Genomic DNA, 20552 nt, shown 5'->3' with positions numbered 1-20552 from the left:
TGGTAGATCCCTTCTTTCTGTTGCTTAGAATCTGCTGCATTAAATGCGACTATCTTCAACAAACACATAAGTAAGAAATCGTCCTCATATTAGGCCTTAGATAACTTTGGGTTACTTAATTCTGCATTCACATCTTCTATAAAGTTTAGTGTGACCAGCCACATATATTTCAGAAAATTAGGAAAACATACAAAGATTTCAAGAAATTCATTCCTTTCCTTCATAAGCATGACTGTCTGTTTTTCCAAATGATCTTCACGTTTTCTCAAAAGCGTCAGGGTGAAAAGTCTTTCAGAAAACTGCTGAACCTTCAAGATAGACAAGATATTAAAACAATTTACTAGAAATATGAAGTGGTCTGTATTTGCAATTTAATCATTAAATTTGTGATTACTACAAAATTATGTGCCCCAAAATTAGGAACAGGAGTTGAGACCCTTAAACAATCAAAATCAAGGTCATTAAATTGTGCATATGAGAACCCCCCCTGAAAAAAAAACAACTAACCAGATTTGTCAAAATTATTTCACCAAAAGTTGATATTATTGTGGGAATCAATAATAATAAAACCCTTAGCCGCGCATGCGCAGTCAGCAGAAAACAGAAGAGAAGCAAGCCAGAAAGGGAGAACCATATGAGTCAGCAGCAGAAAGGGGTCCCGGGAGGCGTGGCTTAGAGGAAGAGATGGGGGGAGGGGTGTGGCTACAAGGGGCATAGTCCCTGTATGAGTCTTTAGGAGGAGGAGCCCAGGAGGCATAAATTATAGGAGGCCCAGTAAGTGGCTCAGAGATAAGGAATCCTGGGTGATGTTTTAGGGTAGGGAAGACTGGGATGCTGATTTACAGGAGTAGGAGTTCCGGGAGAGGTTTAGAGCGGGATGGGATGGGGGTTTGGGGCATGGCATAATTTGAGCTTAGATTCAAGATTCCTTTAATACATACATATATTATTATTATTAGGATTTTATATACCGCCTATCAAGGTTATCTAAGCGGGTTTTTTTTTTTTTTTTTTTTTTTACAATCAGGTACTCAAGCATTTTTCCCTCTCTGTCCCGGTGGGCTCACAATCTATCTAACATACCTGGGGCTATGGAGGATTAAGTGACTTGCCCAGGGTCACAAGGAGCAGCGCGGGGTTTGAACCCACAACCCCAGGGTGCTGAGGCTGTAGATCCAACCACTGCGCCACACACTCCTCCACAATGACAATTTTGCATATGGTGCCAAAGTAATACACTGACGAGGGTCACGTTTTTTTTAAATTCGCTCACTCTGATTCTTACAAATGATTTTAATGCATGAACGTGTGCAGTAGGAGGCGGAGTTAAGGGCAGGCTGAGGGTCTAGCATAGAAGTTATACAGTAGATGAAATTAAACTGCTCTGAATATATAATAATAAGGCAAAAGGGGTCAAATAGTAGAAGGGAACTAGGGGCTGAAAAAAACGGGTGGTGGGAGAAGGGGGCTGGAGCTGGAGTCGGTATTGTAAAAAGGGAACATATTAGAGAAAGGAGCTAGGAGCTGACAATGGGGATGTGTAAGAGAAGGGGGCTAGGGCAGAAAAGGGGATATGTGTGAGAAGGAGGCTGCAAAAGGGACATGTGAGAAAAGGAGGCTGAAAGGGAAAAGATGGGAGAAGGGGGCTGGTGTGTCTAAAAAGGGGTTTGGAGCTGGGACTGATAACAGGGGACATGTGAGGGAAGGAGGCTTTAAAGGAGGGTTCTTGGGAATGGACCAGGGTCCAAGCCACACTTCAGAGGCAAAAGGAGTCAAATAGCAGAAGGGAACTAGGGGCTGAAAAAAAGGGTAGGTGGGAGAAGGGGGCTGGAGCTGGGGTCAGTATTGTAAAAAGGGAACATGTTAGAGAAAGGAGCTAGGAGCTGACAATGGGGATGTGTAAGAGAAGGGGGCTAGGGCAGAAAAGGGGATATGTGTGAGAAGGAGGCTGCAAAAGGGACATGTGAGAAAAGGAGGCTGAAAGGGAAAAGATGGGAGAAGGGGGCTGGTGTGTCTAAAAAGGGGTTTGGAGCTGGGACTGATAACAGGGGACATGTGAGGGAAGGAGGCTTTAAAGGAGGGTTCTTGGGAATGGACCAGGGTCCAAGCCACACTTCAGAGGCAAAAGGAGTCAAATAGCAGAAGGGAACTAGGGGCTGAAAAAAAGGGTAGGTGGGAGAAGGGGGCTGGAGCTGGGGTCAGTATTGTAAAAAGGGAACATGTTAGAGAAAGGAGCTGGGAGCTGACAATGGGGATGTGTAAGAGAAGGGGGCTGGGGCAGAAAAGGAGATATGTGTGAGAAGGAGGCTGCAAAAGGGACATGTGAGAAAAGGGGGCTGGGGCTTTAAAGGAGGGTTCCTGGGAAAAGAGACCTGGTGTAGGAGGCTGTTAAAAGAAGACAGTTCGGAGAAGAGGGCTGGAACTTGGGACTGCAAAAAGTGAGTTGTGAGAGAAGGGGCTGAAAAGGAAGACAGGTGTGATAAGGAGGCTGGGGCTAGAACTGAAGGCTGCAAGAACAGGTATGAGAAGGGGGTTAGGGTTGGGGGCTATAAAAAGGGAATGTGTGAGAGAAGGGAGCTGGGGAGGAAAAAAGGGGGAGGTGGGAGGAGGCTACAAAAGGGGATATGTGGAAGAAAAGGACCGAGACTCAAGTTGGGGGCTAAAAAGGGGGCATGTGAGAGAAAGGAGCTGAAGATAGGAGCTGGAAGAATAAGTGAAGGTTGATGGGGAAAGGGGGAATGGAGAGGGAGTTCTATGGAGGTGAAGGACAGAGAAAGGGGACAGATTTTGAAGGTGATGAAAAAAGGTGGAAATAGGGAAAGTAAAAGAGGAAATGGGAGCCTGAATATGGGGGTAAGACATAAGAATAGCCATACTGGATCAGACTAATCTATTCTAGCATCCTCTTAAGTGCGCATGCGCACTTAAGAGGCTGTGGGTACCTGACAAGTGCTGTGTCCCACCGCGCCGAATTCCATTTTCGAATTCGAACACAGAGAGACACAGCACAGCCGGTGACTCTCCCCTCCCGCCCTCATTCACCACCAAAACCAGCTACTTTTAAGCCTCCTCCTTCTTGCCGACTCACCCGCGTTTAAATTCAGAGAAAAGCGCTGCACCGCGCTACCGCTGGCCTCGCCGTTTTCTGTCCACTGCAGCCCGCCCTCTCTGACTACTTCCTGTTTCCACTAGGGTTGGCCGCAGTGGATAGAAGATGCCAAAGACAGTGGTAGCGCGGCGCAGTGCTTTTCTGTGAATTTAAACGCGGCAGCTGGGAAGGGGGCTGCGGGAAATGCTGCTGCTGCACAAGGAAGGCCAGGAAATGCTGCTGCTGCACAGGAAAGGCCGGGAAATGCTGCTGCTGCTGCACAGGGAAGGCCGGAAAATGCAGCTTCTGCACAGGGAAGTGTGTGTGTGTGGGGGGGGGGAATGCTGCTTCTGCACAGGGAAGGCCTGGAAATGCTGCTGCTGCACAGGGAAGGGTGGGAAATGCTGCTGCTGCACAGGGAAGTGTGTGTGTGTGGAGGGGAAATGCTGCTGCTGCTGCACAGGGAAGGATGGGAAATGCTGCTGCTACTGCACAGGGAAGTGGAGGGGACGGAGAGGGAAAGGGGGCCTGGGAGCAATCTTGGTTTGCTTTGGGGGAGGGGAGACAGAAGGGGGCCATAAAGAGACAGAAAGACAGGCAGGCAGGCAGTGCATTAGAATGAAAGACAGACACACAGAAAGACAGTGGGCAGGGAGGGAAACAGAAAAACAGACAGGGTGCCAGAGAGAGAACCAGAAAGAAAGGATAGACAGCGGGAGGGAGAAAGAAAGAAAGAGAGAGACAGGGGCAGGGAGAGACACAGAAAGAAAGAAAGACAGACATATATTCTAGCACCCGTTAATGTAACGGGCCTAAACACTAGTAAATAATAAGATGAAAAGATCTCAGACGCCCAAGGCTATGCTACACAATGTTCCTAAAGTCACATGGGACTAAACAGTTGCAAGTATACAGGGCTGACTCAATCACTGGGCCAGAAACCTCCCTTTTATTCATTACTAACCATGGTATTCAATAATTTTTCACTCAAAATGTTTGTGTGTTAAATAAAACGTCATCATAAAGTACAGGCAGCACTTACCTTTATGCAAGCAATCCTGACAGGAGCCTGTTTCGTTGACAGCTTTATCAAAGGATTCATGCTTGCCTGTACTGTTACTCCCAGCTACTTCACTTTGACCACTGTTTTTTCATGTAAATAGTTGAGACAGCAACCAATATTCCTCAAGCTGGTCTGAATATCTATTTCCAGCATACGAAAGGAAACTATGGAAAGCCAAGTTACTTTCTTGTAGCAGATGTTCTCTGTGGACATCAGGATATAAGTTCTCACAGGCAATTAACATCACATAAAGACCATAAGCTTTTGAGAAGCCTCACGAATGTCACTTTCCAGAGTAGAACATAACTCCGTGAGGAAAAGGGGGTGTGTGTGGACTTATATTTTGCTGTCCACAGAGAATATCTGCTACAGGTAAGTAACTTGGTTTTCAGAAGATATGTAGGCCAGTAAGGCCTCACAGGTGGGGCTCCCTTGCTCTGTTTTCAAAAGGAAAAAGTGGAAAACCAGCCATAGAAGGTGCTACAACTGAAAAAACCCAAAATTTTGAATGACAAATAGGCTTTTCATAATTTTTGGGAAGGTGAGCTAGAAATGAAAAAAATGGACCTGGGGGTAAAATCAGATTCCAAGAGATTCTGAGGACTTACCAAACCTACTATTGCATCAGTAGTCCCTTCCCAGCAGGGACCCCAGCATCAACATCTGCAGTGACACCACATCAGGCATTGGAAAGGAATGGAAAACAAAGATGAGAATGCTTCTATACCACTACTAATGACTGGGGAGTCAATTCAGAGCGGTTTGCATGAGCTTCGGTAAAGGTGTTACAATACACGAGCTTCGGTAATGGTGTTACAATACATAAGATGTATGTATGTATGTATATTTTACCTATTTATACCATCTATGTACGTATAATATTATTATAGTTTCTGTATATCATATATTCATCTTTCTCCGTATTATTCGTGAGTTCAACCATCTTATGTTCCAAGTGGGTAGTAGCCTGCTGTTTCCTCCATGTTGCTATTCCCCCTAATTATTTCTTTATTTGCTAAAGCAGTGTCTCTCAAACTGTGTGCCATGGCACAGTAGTGTACCCTGAAGAGATTCTGGGTGTGCCATGAGAGATTCCAGAATTTTGCTTTAATTTTAAAAATTCCCTTCATAAGTACACACTACAATACATTACATTGGAGATTTCTATTCCGCCATTACGTTGCGGTTCAAGGCAGATTACAAAAGAGTTATAGACAGAGGGTTACAAAGGAAGATCTCTGGTCATTTCCAGTGAAGGTAAAGAGTAGATCAGGTAGTTTCAGGGAGTCGGTGGGAAGAAGGAAGAACTTGTGGAGTTAAGACTTTTTCAGGGATTTCTTGAAGAGTATAGTCTTTATTTCTTTTCTGAATGTCCTGTAGTCAGGGGTCGTTATCAGTAAATTGGAGATTTGGTTGTCCAGTTTTGCTGCTTGAGTGGCTAGGAGGCCATCATATAATTTTTTCCGTTTAACTTCTTTGATTGGAGGGGATGTGAATGGAGTGTGAGTTTTCCTATGCCTGGTTGAGGTAGTTGAATAGATGACATGTACGTCGTGTATGCAAGTCTGTCAATGTTACAACCGTCTGTGTATGTAAGGACACAACCGCCCAGACAAGCATCATTCTTTGCCATTTGTCCTTGATAACTAAAGGCAAATAATTTAATTTTTTTATGCAGTAGTTATCCTAACGAGCAGCAGAGCAATCAAGGCTTTGCTACCATTTGGACCTTCTTATAGGGATTCACCCAACCCCTGAAGTATGTTTATTTATACTTTCTATATATCGCCTTATTCTGCAAAGCAGGTCAAAGTGTTTTACATAGCAATAAAATAAGTATTCAGAGCTGTGTCCTCAAAGCATTGGGTGAATTCCCTACAGGCCTTGATCACATGCCACTGGTCAACACCAAGTTCTGCACTACTGTCCAAAAATCTGAGGCAGGCACCATTGCTTTCAGCTTACTCAATAATTGTAGATGAAAAAAAGATGATGTAATAAAATAATCTACTTGATTTTATATAGTAAAATTTAATCCAGGAGTATCCTGAGATTTGAAGACAGGACTTAACTGTAAAATCAATAGAACTGTTACAGAACTGAGACTGTTACTAATACCATTTTATTCATCTTACCTTGTTGATGGAACAGTATTCTGAATGCTCTCTTTCCAGTGGTTAAAGGGATTGATGCACCACAAATTTGGACTCAAACTCACCAATCAGATGCATAAGATTAACGGAATATTTAAACTTTAGATAAGATAAACTGTACCTTACTTTCCAATTTTTGTTTTGCTTCATTCGTATCTTCTCTTGTTTGTTTGATTTTTTCAAGACATCTATTTGTTTCTGATTTAACTACAACAAAAGTTGATAAAAGATACTTGTTATTTAAGGGCTCCATTCATTGAACTCGATGGCTTTCTTCCATTTGCTTCTGGAGAATCCCAAATCAAGTACAGGCTTTATAAGAACAAATGGGAATTCTGACCTATTTAAATTCTAGATATGCTATTTCAACACAAGTCCTGGATAAAAAGGGGAAATTTACAACTGCCTCACTCCACACTCACAGACATAAAGGGAATATAATCAAAAAACTCAAATATCCTTGGTGCACATCCTGTTCTCAAAAAAAGAGATTTCACTTTTAACTTTTATAATAGCAAAATTTAAAGCCCCTTTCTTAGGCTCAACAATGCACTGTGGAAATAAAGCCACTGCTATGCTTCAGAATCTTGTAAAGGGGGAGAAAAAGCCTCAGACTCGTGCCTGCTACTAATTTTGTACGCATTCAGGCCACTATTAGAGCTACCTCATGGCATAAAAACCCCCTCCTCCAAGTATTCCTATTTGCAATAATAAATACTTTTCAAATATTTCACTAAATTAAATTTGTCTATTTGAAAAGTATTTATTTTTGAAAATAGGAATAGTCTAACCTGTTTGCGAGTAACACGGTTTGCGAGTGTTTTGCAAGACGAGCAAAACATTCCCGCAAATTGTGCCTCACAAATCAAGCGTTGACTCGATTTGCGAGCCCCCCCCCCACGATCCGGTATCCCCCCGCTCACATATAAACCCAACCCTCCCCCCCCCCCCCCGTGCGCCCAAACACAATCCCTTACCTCGATCTGGCACCAGCACCAATGCACAGGACTTGCTGGTGCCCAAAGATCCTCCCTCTTGCCTGGGCAATTCGTTAGTGATAAATTCACTTAACTTTGTCCTGGGCAGTTCATTATTTGCTCTATGGAGCTTCTTCAGCTTATTGCCCAGAACGTAAAAAGTTCCTTTTACTAAGCTGTGCTAGCGGTTTTAGCACTCACTTGGTGTGCGCTGCATTACCGTACGCTAGATGCTAACGCCACCATTTAGCTTTTGGCGCATAGTGCGGCGTTAGCATGCACTAAAAACGCTAGCACACCTTAGTAAAAGGAGCCCAAAGTGAACAGTGCTAATACAAGGTCTGGCGCTATATTGTTATAAACGGAATCTTTTACTTCAATTTATATCGTACCAACCTGTTGTTTTAAAACCTATTATTTGATTATGGTGCATTGCACGTTCCTGCTGTCTCATTAAATCATGTTTATATACGTGTTCCACAATTTTATTTTTTATAATTGTTTCCATCATTTTACCCAGGATTAAAGTCAGGCTTACCAGTCTGTAATTTCCCGGATCTCTTTTTTCCGGTGACAGGTCAAAAGCGCGTGCCGACAACCCAGCGCAGACAATAGAGCGCAAGGCGGAAGCGCGCCAAAGAAAAACAGTATTTTAAAGGGCTCCGGCAGGGGGTATGGGGAATCCCCCCCACTTTACTTAACAGAGATCGCGCCGGCGTTGTGGGGGGTTTGTAACCTCCCACGTTATACTGAAAACTTCACTTTTTCCCTAAAAAAGAGGGAAAAAGTTAAGTTTCCAGTAAATGAGGGGGGTTACAACCCCCCAAACCCCCCACAATGCCTGCACGATCTCTATTAAGTGTGTGTGTGGGGGTTTCCCCACCAACACCCCCCATCGGAGCCCCTTAAAATACTGTTTTTCTTCAGCATGCTTCTGCCTCGTGCTCAGTTGTCTGCGCTGGGTTGTCGTCGCGCGCTTTTGTCTATGAACCCTTTTTTCCAGATCTCTCCTTTTTAAAAATCAGTGTTAACATTGGCCACCCTCTAATCTTCAGGTACTAGACGATTTTAGCGAGAGGTTACAGATTACTAACAGCAGGTCAGAAATTTCATGTTTGAGTTCTTTTAGTACCCTGGGATGTATACTATCTGGTCCAGGCGATTTATAACTTTTTAAATTGTCAATTTGGTTTAGTACACTTTCCAGATTCACCGACATTTCTTTCAGTTCCTCCGTATCATCACCCTTGAAAACCATTTCCTGTTCAGGTAGATCTCTTACATCTTCTTCCATAAAGACCAAGGCAAAGAATTCATTCAGTCTCTCTACTATGGCATTATCCTCCCTGAATGCCCCTTTTGCTCCTTGATCATCCAACAGTCCCACAAATTCCCTCACAAGTTTTCTGCTTCTGATGTACCTAAAAAAATTGTTATGAGTTTTTGCCTATATTGCAAGTTTCTCTTCATATTCTCTCTCTTAGCTTTATCAATGCTTTGTATCTAACTTGCCAGTGCTGGTGTCTCTTCTTCATTCGGATCCTTTTTCCATTCTTTAAAGGATTTTTTTGGACTCTAATAGCCTCTTTCACTTCACCTTTTAATCATGCTGGCTCTTGTTTCCTCTTCTTTCCACCTTTGCTGATACATGGAATACATCTGATCTAGGCTTCCATAATGGTATTTTTAAATAACATTCACACCTGGTTTACAGGAGTTGAAAAGATGCGATTGATATTTTCTGTAGTATGCTCATGAACAGAGATGGATAACCCTACGGTTCAGCATACTATCCTTATTGCACTGGAAATTCAGATATGGTTATTTTAACTCAAACTGTTCCTCCATTTTATGTTTCCTTCTCTCAGTCAAGAATAGGGTTAAAAGAGTGGATTTTAGTGATGGAGCGGTAGAGTCTAATATGTTTGTGGTGGAAGGCAATATCAAATGTTTGTTTTTAATTTCATCAAGTTTAAAATTATTGGTACTTTATTGCTCTCCTGGAGCTTTATATCATGATTGTTCTGCCCTTATAGAAGAAATGATGGATTGCTCTTTGATAGATAAGAACACTTATGTTAGGGGATTTTACCCTCCATTGTGATAATAGTGTGGATTGATGATCGTGTGACTGATTTTTTTTTTTTTTTAATGTCTACTATGGGTTGGGAACAGATGGTGTCTGATGTGACCCACGTGCAAGGACACATCTTAGATTTGATACTCTATGTGGATTACAAATTTAATGCACTGAATAATAAGAAACTTCCAGGAATTACATAAAAATCATTAAAAAATTCATATATATGGATTTGGTTGAAATATATGTTATTTACAATTTCATTAAAGATATCTTTATTTGTACCACAGAAACAAGTTATGAGATGTAAACGTCTTTCTTATGAAATCAGAGATTTAAAACATCTGTGGATTCCTAGGATGTTGGTGGGAAAAGATAATCTATTATCAGATGTGGTAGTGGAATGGCTTTGGAGTCAGTCCTGGATGAATTAGCTCCACTCCAAACTGCAGAGTATTGATAGGAAGTACCCTTGGTACTCTGCAGAAGTAAGACAGGCTAAGAGATAATTGCAAAAATTAGTGATAATGGAGGAAATGACCTGTTTCATTTACATAGGAAATATATGGAATTCCATCAGCTAGATATAAGAATTTGGTTATGATCACTAAGAAGAAATATTTTGATGAAAAGACAGCAGCAGCTCTTTCAGGATTCAAGGAATTGTTTTTGTAAATTTTTTGGTTATACCTACAATGAGTAAGAATAGATTTCCAACTTGTGATCAGTTTGCAGATTATTTTTTGATGGTCAATGAGTCTTTGTTGGGGGCTCAGAATGATAGCCTTGAGGTTGATGAAGTTTGGACTGAGGTAGTTCACGCAACTGAGTCTGTAATGCCAATTGCCCTTTGAATATGTGTGCTCCGACATTGCTTAAGTCTTTGAAGGTTGAGACTCCTCCATCAGTGAAGGGTATTATCAATTGTTCTTTGGCTAAGGCTTTGTACCTGTTGTGGTGAAGCGAGCAGCAGTTTGCCCTCTTCGTAAAAGTTTCTCAATTGATATTACAAATGTGGAAAAAGTTTGGCCTATTTCAAATCTCATTTTCATGCCTAAGTTTATGGAAAGAATTGTGTTACAGCAACTAGAAGATTGTGTGGCCTCCCAAGGTTGTTTAGATTTCATCAAGGCCATAACACAAAGTTGCTTCTGCTATCGCATTCAGAATCAGCAATGAAGTTAACACTTCAGTATGTAAGAACATAATAGCCTTACTGGGTCAGACCAATGGTCCATCAAGCTCAGTAGCCCATTCTCACAGTAGCTAATCCAGGTCACTAGTACCTGGCCAAAACCCAAGAAGTAGCAATATTCCATGCTACCGATCCAGGCCACGCAGTAGCTACCCCATGTCTTTCTCAATAACAGACTATGGACTCTTCCTCCAGGGAATTGCCCAAACCTTTCTTAAAATCAGCTACGCTATCCGCTCTTACCACAACCTCTGGCAACGCGCTCCAGAGCTTAACTATTCTCCGAGTGAAACAAAATTTCTTCCTATTGGTTTTAAAAGTATTTCCCTGTAACTTCATCGAATGTCCCCTAGTCTTTGTAATTTTTGACGGAGTGAAAAATCAATCCACTTGACCCCTTTCTACTCCTCAGTATTTTATAAACTTCAATCATATCTCCCCTCAGCCGTCTATTTTCCAAGCTGAAGAGCTGTAACTGTTTTAGTCTTTCCTCATACGAGAGAAGTTCCATTCCCTTTATCATCTTGGTCGCTCTTCTTTGAACCTTTTCTAGCGCCACTATATCTTTCTTGAGATAAGGACACCAGAATTAAATGCAATACTCCAGATGAGGTCGCACCATGGAGCAATACAGCGGAATTACAACATTCTTAGGGTTCATAGACAAAATTGCGCAAGACAACGGCGCGCAGACAACTGAGCGCAAGGTTGATGGCGTGCCGAAGAAAAGCACTATTTTAAAGGGTTCCGACGGGGGGTGTTGGTGGGGAACCCCCCTATTTTACTTAACAGACATCACGCTGGCGTTGGGGGGGGTTTTGGGGGTTGTAACCCCCCTCTTTATACTTGAAACCGAACTTTTTGCCTGTTTTTTAGGGAAAAATTGTTTTAAGTATAATGTGGGGGGTTACAACCCCCCAAACCCCCCACAACGCCAGCGCAATGTCTGTTAAGTAAAGTGGGGGGGGTTTCCCCCCACCCCCTGTCGGAGCCCTTTAAAAGTGCTTTTCTTCAGCGCGCCGTCAACCTTGCGCTCAGTTGTCGGCGCGCCGTTGTCTCGCGCGATTTAGTCCTGTCACCCATTCTTAATCTTGTTAACCGTCCCTTTTTAAATAATTCCTAGCATCCTATTTGCTTTTTGGCGGCTGCCGCACATTAGGGTTTTTTTATATTGTCTACAATGACATCCAGTTCCTTTTCGAGAGCTAATCCCCAAGGTGGACCCTAGCATCTGGTAATGTATGTATGCAATACATTATTTAAAAAAAAACATGGCTAACAGCAATTTCTGTGGCTGGTTCACAGTTATGGAATGTTCTGAATGGTACTTAAGGCTGAAGTATTTTTAAGAAATCTCTGAAAACTCATTCATCAGAGCATTCCTGTAGATTTACATAGTAACATAGTAGATGATGGCAGGTAAAGATCCGTCATTTATGACTGAATATTTGTAAAGAATTGTATGTTTGAAGTGAGAGATTACAAATTATCTCAAATTCAGAGAATTCCTGCAGATTTGGCAGACTTTTCTATTTTTCTGTCATTTATAATTGAATATTTGTACAGAATTGTATGTCTGAAGTGAGAGATTACAAATTATCTTAAATTCAGAGATAGTCAAGGCGATATTTTTTTAAGAATATCTAAACTGATTTGACTTTGGGACGTATAAGGTTGAGATATGTGAATCATTTTTATTTTTCCAAAATAAATATACAAATTATACAAATAATTATAAATATACAAAAGATAACTCATACATGAAACAGACTAGTTGTACATATTGCAGTTAATAAGCAGGGAGATAGTATTAATTATAAGCCAATACAACCAGTGTCCCATGTCAACCAAATCCAGATATATGAATTGTTTAATGATTTTTATGTAATTCCTGGATGTTTCTTATTATTCAGTGCATTAAATTTGTAATCCACATGGAGCCTTGAGAGGGAGTGGCCCTTAGGGGCCAATGCAGATAGACAAGAGGGCCTCCTGGAAAGGACCCAGAATTTAAGGTTAACACTTTCAAAGTTGCCTCTAGGGAAACCAAGAGCTATAGACAGCCTCAGACCTGCAGGGCTTCCAGACTCCTCTGCTAAAAACAACCACCACACCCTGGGCCATATCAAAACAGAGCTCCAGGTATTCCAAGCTTAGTCAACCCCCACCATTTAAAGTTTCTCATCCAGCCAGTCAGCTTCCTTGCCTGTAACTCACTCAATCCAACCCATTCCTCTCACTCACTCACTCAACAGGACTCCAAGTCACTAACACACACCCTTGTGCCATGCCTAGAGAAGTGGTCTCCAACCTTGTCCTGGAGGACCACCAGGCCAATCGGGTTTTCAGGCTAGCCCTAATGAATAAGCATTGAGCATATTTGCATGCCTGTCACTTCCACTACATGCAAATTTATCTCATGTATATTCATTAGGGCTAGCCTGAAAACCCGATTGGCCTGGTGGTCCTCCAGGACAGGGTTGGGAACCACTGGCCTAGAGGATGCAATTTCCATCTTTCCTTCTGAGTGGGCCCTAGGTACAAGAAAGGTGATGGGGCCCTAAAACTAGCCGTTTCAATCCCAGAGAACCCTGCTGCCGGCTTACTGCGGAGCCGATGACGGCGGGACTCCTGTGCCTGCTGCTCCGACAGCACAATGTGCTGCAGAAGCGTGTTCAGGCTCATTATCGTGAACCCCCGAACTGGCCAATCTCCACAGCTGCGGCACCTGGCCTCGCGCTTCCAACGGTCTCTATGGTTCCACGCGCATCCAGTCTCGTGAGTCCAACGGTCTTTGTGACTCCTCCCCTTCCATCCAAGCCATCGGCCCTTCCAATCGCATCGCGGCTCGTGAGTCCGACGGTCTTTGCGACAACTCCTCTTCCTAATCTCTTTGCAGTTCCCTTCCAGCGACTTTTCTGGCTTTGCTCCGCCTCCAGTCTTGGGGGAACTTTGTGGCTCCGCCCTTCACCCTTTCCGTTGGCGCAAGTTAGGCCTTTGCCGCGGCTTCCTCTGGCCCCCCACAATACCACTTTGACTGTTCTTCATGGGTGTATATTCCTCTTGCTGTGCCTCACAGTTAAAAGGGATTTTGTTTCTTCTCCACTTAAAGGCCCTTTTATTAAGCTGCACTATAAAGTGGTCTTAGCTAGAGTTCCAGATCTCCAGGTTGTGTAAGTCTAGGGTTACCAGAGAGAGGGAGGAGCCAGATGGAAGCGGGAACGGGAGAGAGGGGAAAGCAGATGCTGCATGGAAGTGGAGAGGAGAGAGAAGGGAGCAAGGAGCAGTCACTGGAAGGAAGTGGGGAGGGGAGAGAGGGGAGTAGATGCTGAAGGGAAGTAGAGAGGGAAGAGCAGATGGATGGAAATGGGGAGGGGAGAGAGGGGAATAGATGCTGAAGGGAAGTGGGGAGGAGAGAGAGAAGGGAACACATACTGGATGGAAGGAGGGGGATAAAGAAAAAAAGGGCACATGCTGGATTGGGGGAAGAGGATAGAGTTAGTGAGAAACTGGAAGGGGCGAGGGAAAGAGGTAGCAAGCTGTAGGTAGACACAATGAAAGGGAAATTGAGGACTGGAAAGTAAGAAAGTAGACGAGGTAAAAAAAATTGAGAAGGAAGAGCAGAAAAGGAAGGAAAAGGAAGAGGAGAGAGAAATACCACAGTACTGGAGAGGAGGAGGAGACAGATACCAGATCTGAAAGGAGGAGAGAGATGCTATAAACCACTTGGGGAGGGAGTGAGAGATGCTATAAATCACCTAAGGGAGGGAGTGAGAGATGGAAGGGAAGAAGACCGAAATGCCAGACTATGGGGAGGAGCAGAGGGAAGAAGATGGGTGCTAGACCAATGGGGAGGGAGAGATCGAAGGGAGAGGCAAACAGTTTCTGGAAGACGAATAGAAATAGAACAGATGCTATATTGAAGAGGCAGAGAGAAGGCAGACAAGGGATGGAAGGAAGAGAATGATGAGAAGATGAGGAAAGCAGAAACCAGACAACAAAGGTAGAAATAAATTTCTATTTATTTTTTTTTTTTGCTTTAGGATAAAGTAGTATTGTAGCTGTGTTGATAAACGTTTACAAACAAAGCCCTGCCAGCTGAAGATCTTTTCCTCTAGTTCGGCAGATAGAGATCTGATTGATAAAATGACAATTGCACAGAATATTGTTTCTTTTTATATCTTAATAAAATAAGTTCACTATAAAACTATTCAAGGCTTGTGCGGATGGGATCAGATGGTTTGTGGGAACGGGACAGGGACTGAGCTTGCGGGGATGGGACGGGGCAGTGATGGGGGCCGAGCTGAATGGACAGGGACCGAGTACGCAGGGACGGGGACAAATTTTTTCCCCGTGTCATTCTCTATTTTGGAACTCTCATGTCTTGCTTACTCAACTACAGCTATCATTAGTCATATCCCCACCTCATTTGCTTTTCAAATTTTGTGACACTATTATAAGTTCAATTCAAATATGTATGTAACTTATTCTAAGCCAGTGGTGCCCACACTTTTTTGGCTTGTGAGCTACTTTTAAAATGACCAAATCAAAATGATCTACCAACAATAAAAAAATTTAAAAACACAAAGCACACTGTATGTAGAGAAAATGTTAATTATAATTTATATTTGGGGGGTTTTCAGAGGTCAAGGCAAATGACTTTAAAATATGCAATGTCACCTCATTAACAACTATACAAAAATAGAAAAATATACCTTCTCCCCTTTTACTAAACCGTGATAATGGTTTTTAGCACAGGGAGCTGCGCTGAATGCCTCACACTGCTCCTGATGTTCATAGGCTTCCTGCGCTAAAAAACGCTATTACGGTTTAGTAAAAGGGGGCCATAGTGTAAAATATAGACAGCAGATATAAATTCTCAACAGACACATTTTGATCACTAAATTGAAAATAAAATCATTTTTCCTATCTTTGCTGTCTGGTGATTTCATGAGTCTCTGGTTACACTTCCTTCTGACTGTGTATCCAATATTTCTTCCCTTCTTTCTGCCTCCTGCATGATTTCTTTCCTCCAGACCTCATTCCATTCCCCAGCCAAAATCTATCTCTCTGTCCCTTCATGAGTCCAACTTTTTCTTCCTCTCTCCCTGCCTGCCCCCTGCCAGCCGACACACTCCATTCGCTCCCCCAACTTTTTCTTCCTCTCTCCCTGCCCCCTCACCTTTCTTTCTTTCTCTCTCCCTGTCCCCTTCTTTCTTTCTTTCTCTGTCTTTCGTTCTCTCTCCCTGCCCCTTCTTTCTTTCTGCCTTTCTTTCTTTCTCCCTGCCCCCCTTTTTTTCTTTCCCTCTTTCTTTCTTTTCCTCTCCCTGCCCCTTTTCTTTTTTCTTTCTGTCTCCCTGCCCCCCTTTCTTTTTCTCTCCCTGCCCCCCTTTCTTTCTTTGTCTTTCTTTCTCTCTCCCTGCCCCACCTACACCATTGCCAAATGCCCCCAGCAAACACTTCCTCCTGTCTGCTTTTACTCTTATTTCCCAAATTATGTATTTTTCTCTCAGTTCCCTTCCCCCCATTACAGCGCATGCTCCCGCTTTGAGTTCCTGTCACTCACCCTCACAGCCTATTTCTTCTCCACTGCCACAGCTCCACTCCAAGTTTCTGTCTCCATCAGTCTGTCACTCTTCCCTTTAGAACTTTCAGACACTTCTGGCTCTTCATAGCAACATTCTTTGTCCCAGCTATTAACCCTTTCAATTCATGTTTCAAGTTTATTAAAATTTTGATAAAACGCAAATCAAAGATTTCTAAGCATTTTACAGTATGTATTAAAAAGGGGGAGACAATAAACAAGTAAATACACACTAAACAATACTTGACCAACATAAAACAATGGAGAAGTTTGACAGAACTACAAAATCTAAAGAATACATAAAAGGTTAACCACAATAGGATTATTGAACAACCCTGGCTGTATCCAAGTCTGTTTAACAGTCATATGCATCTTGAAAGAGGTAACACTTTAGGTTTCCCTTAAATTTATCTAAATTTTTTTCCACCCTGATAGAAAGTGGTAAAGAATTCCATATCGTAGGGGCCCTAATAGCAAATGAGGTGGCCCGACGGGTGCTAATGACTTTCAAGGATGATGTGTGAAGAAGATGCTGAGAGGAAGATCTTAGGAGTCTTGTAGGTTCATGAAGAATAAGAAGTTTGTGAATAAAGGCCGGATCTTTAGTGTTTTGAGACTTGAAAGAGAGAATAGCTATTTTATATATGATACGGTGTGGAATTGGTAGCCAGTGAGCATTTTTCAATAGGGAAGTGGCATAGTCACATTTTCTCCCTTCATAGTCCCATGACTTCACTCCCAACCGTGCGCCGGGCCCACAAGCCTTTCCCCTGCGCCCCCCCCCCTCCCCGACATCAATTCTGACGTCGGAAAGGAAGTTCCGGGCCACCCGGAACTGTTGGGGGGGGGGAAGGCTTGTGGGCCCGGCGCTTGTGCAATGAATGCACTCACCTGGCTTTCGCGGCGTCAGGGAAATAGGGAGAATGCAAAGGCAACATGAGTCTATCGCGGAGCCCGGGATGGGCTCCGCAATCGACTTGCATTGCCCTTGCAATCGACCTTTTGGGCACCCCTGTTCTAAGCAATTCGTTAGTGATAAATTCACTTAGGGGGTCTTTTACTAAGGCGCTAGCCGATTTAGTGTGAGCTAAATGCTAACGCATCCACAGAATATAATGGGCGCGTTAGCATTTAGCGCCTTAGTAAAAGGACCCTTTAGCTTTGTCCTGAGCAATTCATTGTCCTGAGCTTCTCCATTTCACGGATGAGCTTCTTCAGGAGCTTATTGCCCAAAACAGCCCCAGAGATGATTATTTCCATGAGCTGTAAGTATAGTGAAATAAAGTGAACAGTGCTAATACAAGGTCTGGCGCTATATTGTTATAAACTGAATCTTTTACCTCAGTTTATAGTATCTTTCCGACCTTTTGTTTTAAAACCAGTCGGTGCGTTGCATGTTCCTGCTGCACTCTATGAATGGCGACTCAGCGTTTTCAAAATTTATGGGAGTCGCATATTGTAACCAGACAGACATCGTGCCTGACCTGGTTCCAGTTAAAGTTCCTCCTAAGACACAGAGTAAAACCCGGAAGGGAATGGACCAGGGTTGTGTTAGGAAAAATAGGGATGATTTGCAGGTTAACCACCAGGGGGAGCCTGAAATCTCCCAGGATCTCCTGGAAGAGCCATATCTAGGTCGCCACAGGAGGAGCCCAAGAGCCACAGGCAGGTCTGCTGACTCAGGTAGAGTAGGGCGTGCCCCTGCAGTACAAAAGCCAGCACCTGAGTGCAAGCAGAAAGGCAGGCTAGGGAGAAGGTTGAGACCTTTCCTCCCTGAGAGTCTCCTCGGGCCAAGCAGGGACGATACAGCCTCACCCATGGAGGTACAGGAGGCTGGTGAATTGCTGGAGGAAGTACTTTCTGACACTGAACTTCCAATGGAACTTGACAACCTGCCTGAAGAAGTGAGTCCTACTGAGGAAGCCATGGAAGTTGGTCTTTCCACCAGCTGCAGATCCTAATTTTCAGAAACTGTGAGTGTGTTTTCAGCTTGCTTTGAGAGACTGTTTATTGAAGCTGAACCTTTTTGGAATTTTGCTTTTCTTTTCCTTTGCTGTTTTTGTCTTTTTTGTGAAGCTGATAGTGTCTGATTTGGGAGAGGTTTGCTGTTACCTGGGAGGGCAATTTTGTAGGCTATATTGTAGCTAATTGAAAGCAAACCTAAGGCACTCTCCATTGCCTGGCAGTGCAGTGAAAGGCTGCCAGAGGCTTCACTTTGAAACACTAACAATAGGGTATCCAGTGCCTTAAACCCTATTGTTTTTTTTTTTTTGATGAACTGAATATCCTGCTTAGGAGCAGGCTGATTTGAATGCTGAGGTGAGCACAAACCTCAGAGGTGTGAAAAAGAAAAACACTGGAAGTTTATGTTTGAACTGTTTATTATTCTTACTTTTGAATTTGAACTGTTTGAAGTTGGATGTTCTACTTACCTGTTCTGTGGAACTCATAATTATCCTGACTTTGATGCTTTGGAAGGAATAAACCTGAGATTTTGATTTACTTCCTTTTTGAGAAGATTGTGGTTTATTTTTGTTTCTTTTGATGGTGTCAGTCCAAGCCTGCAGGGTGACTCCAGTCCGGGTCACACGCTAGTGCTATTGTTTTTGTAACCACTGAGGGGCGCTGTTGAGTCTTGCTCAGACCACAGTCCCGGTTACAATATACAAGCACTCCTAGATGACATCATCATTCTGGGACTATGCAAAAACTTTGTTCCTCCTGTGTGTTTGTGAACTGTGTGTTTTGTGTGAAGTGCCCAACCTCATGGTTTTCTCAGCCAAACTTCCCTCATACCTTTGTTTATCAGCCTAACTTTCCTCTTGTGTTTTGTGAATTATGTGTTTTAGACAGGAAGTTGCATCATCAAGAGGGACCTGACAGGGAGAAAGCCATAGCACTATCGAGCAAGCTGATGTAGGGACTGGCTCGCTCTCCTAGAAGGAATGTGCCAGGCAGCAGCAGTGAGGGACGGAGGTGCAGTAATAATGGGAGCACGACTTTGTACTATTCCTGTAGGGTGGTAAAAAGAATCACTCCTGCACATGCCAATTTTTTTTGAGGGGGAGCATGTCCCCCATTCTGATGCTTATGCTCCCAGGGAACCATTTTTGATCTAAGATTATTTTTGCAGCAAAGGAACCATGGTAAGATTCTTATGCACAATGAGTTTTATGCGGTATAGTATGTATGCCTATTCCTGTTTTGCTCGTTTATATTCACAGCACTTTCTGTACTTTTACTCTCAGATCTGGTGTGTCTGTGAAATTGGAGTGTGGAGAGTTTCCAGTTTCAGTTCTTCTGTCTTGATGCCTGCTCCAAATTGTCAATGAGCGGAGAAGGCAAAGCAGTTAGCTTGAGACATGGGGCTCCAATCATGCTCAGTACAACTGTTGTGTAACAGTTTGGAATGCTCAGTTCTGTATTTTTGTTCAAATTGCCTGCTGTACAAGACAACTTGAGGCTGGACATGCAGTATTTCTGCTTACATTGTTGCTGATTAGTGTTAATAAACAATACGGGAGGGGGTGGGGGCGTATCTGCGGTTTACCGCCCGAGCGCTAAGCATTCCCAGCCGTCGACAATCTACCCCACCCACCCCAGCATACCTCCAACAAACTTCACCGGCAGTAAACAGTATCTCCTGACTGCTGCTCGTGATGGCCTGAGCGTCCTCCTTCTGAGGTCACATCTGGGTCAGGGGACCAGGAAGTGACAACAGAGGGAGGGAGCAACAGCCAAAAGATGATGCTCGCTGCTGATGAAGATTTGAAGAGGTACGCTAGGGGGGCTGTGGGCACAATGGGGTAGAGGACAGGGTTAGGGATTGCTACCGCAATACCATCACTCCTCTACCCGAACTTCCGCAACCCGCGGCAAGAGAGATAGGGCATCTCTCCTGCTGCGGGTCGCAGAAGTTTGGGTAGAGGAGTGATGGCATCTGGGTAGGGGAGATGAGGCATCTCTCCTACCGCGATCATTGCTGTAGGGGGTAGGCAGTTTGCTGGGGCCGCTGAGCTGATCGCAGCAGCCACCATCAGCTCAGCGGCCCCTTTTTCGGCACTTAGACCTGTTTTGTGAGCTGAGGCTGAACAGACCTGGCGGGATGCTGTCGCATATGACAGACGGGCTCTCCGGCATGGAGGCCATTATGGTGTTGCCGCCGTCATCATCCGCCGCCGTTGCCTATCTGCAAGCCACAACCAGGATCTTTCTGAAGCTCACTGGGAGTCACCTGCCGAGCTGCGGCAGCTGGGGCTTAGGAAGAGCTGGCTTCAGCGAACTGCCTGAGACAGGAAATGGCCAGTCCCCTGGCCCGGGGAAGCTCTGCCTCACCCCCAATATCCAGCTTCAGCACCCCGTGGTCGGTGCAGTGCTTTTCGCCACGTCCATCAGCCCGGCTTCTCTCCAGA

The 20552-nt window shown here is 43.8% G+C and overlaps 1 protein-coding gene across 2 annotated transcripts in view; it reads right to left on the bottom strand.

Annotated features, from left to right (window-relative positions):
- Positions 1-13365, bottom strand: part of CCDC172 (coiled-coil domain containing 172) — a 73145-nt gene extending 59780 nt beyond the window's left edge. Inside the window, exons 1-3 of one of the 2 annotated variants that reach the window (XM_033940120.1) lie at positions 13163-13365; positions 6426-6511; positions 192-308 (exon numbers count right to left, since the gene is read on the bottom strand). In XM_033940120.1, coding sequence (XP_033796011.1) covers positions 192-308; positions 6426-6511; positions 13163-13241 — 282 coding nt within the window. In that variant the 5' untranslated portion in view covers positions 13242-13365. The remainder of the gene's footprint in view (positions 1-191; positions 309-6425; positions 6512-13162) is intronic. The other variant, XM_033940121.1, reaches the window with a different exon arrangement.
- Between the last annotated feature and the right edge of the window lie 7187 nt (positions 13366-20552).

The sequence above is a fragment of the Geotrypetes seraphini genome, chromosome 4 (assembly GCF_902459505.1).
Source record: "Geotrypetes seraphini chromosome 4, aGeoSer1.1, whole genome shotgun sequence".
In the NCBI taxonomy this organism is placed as follows: Eukaryota; Metazoa; Chordata; class Amphibia; order Gymnophiona; family Dermophiidae; genus Geotrypetes; species Geotrypetes seraphini.
Note: the sequence above shows the minus strand (reverse complement) of the source record. Positions and strands in the feature narration are given on the sequence as shown.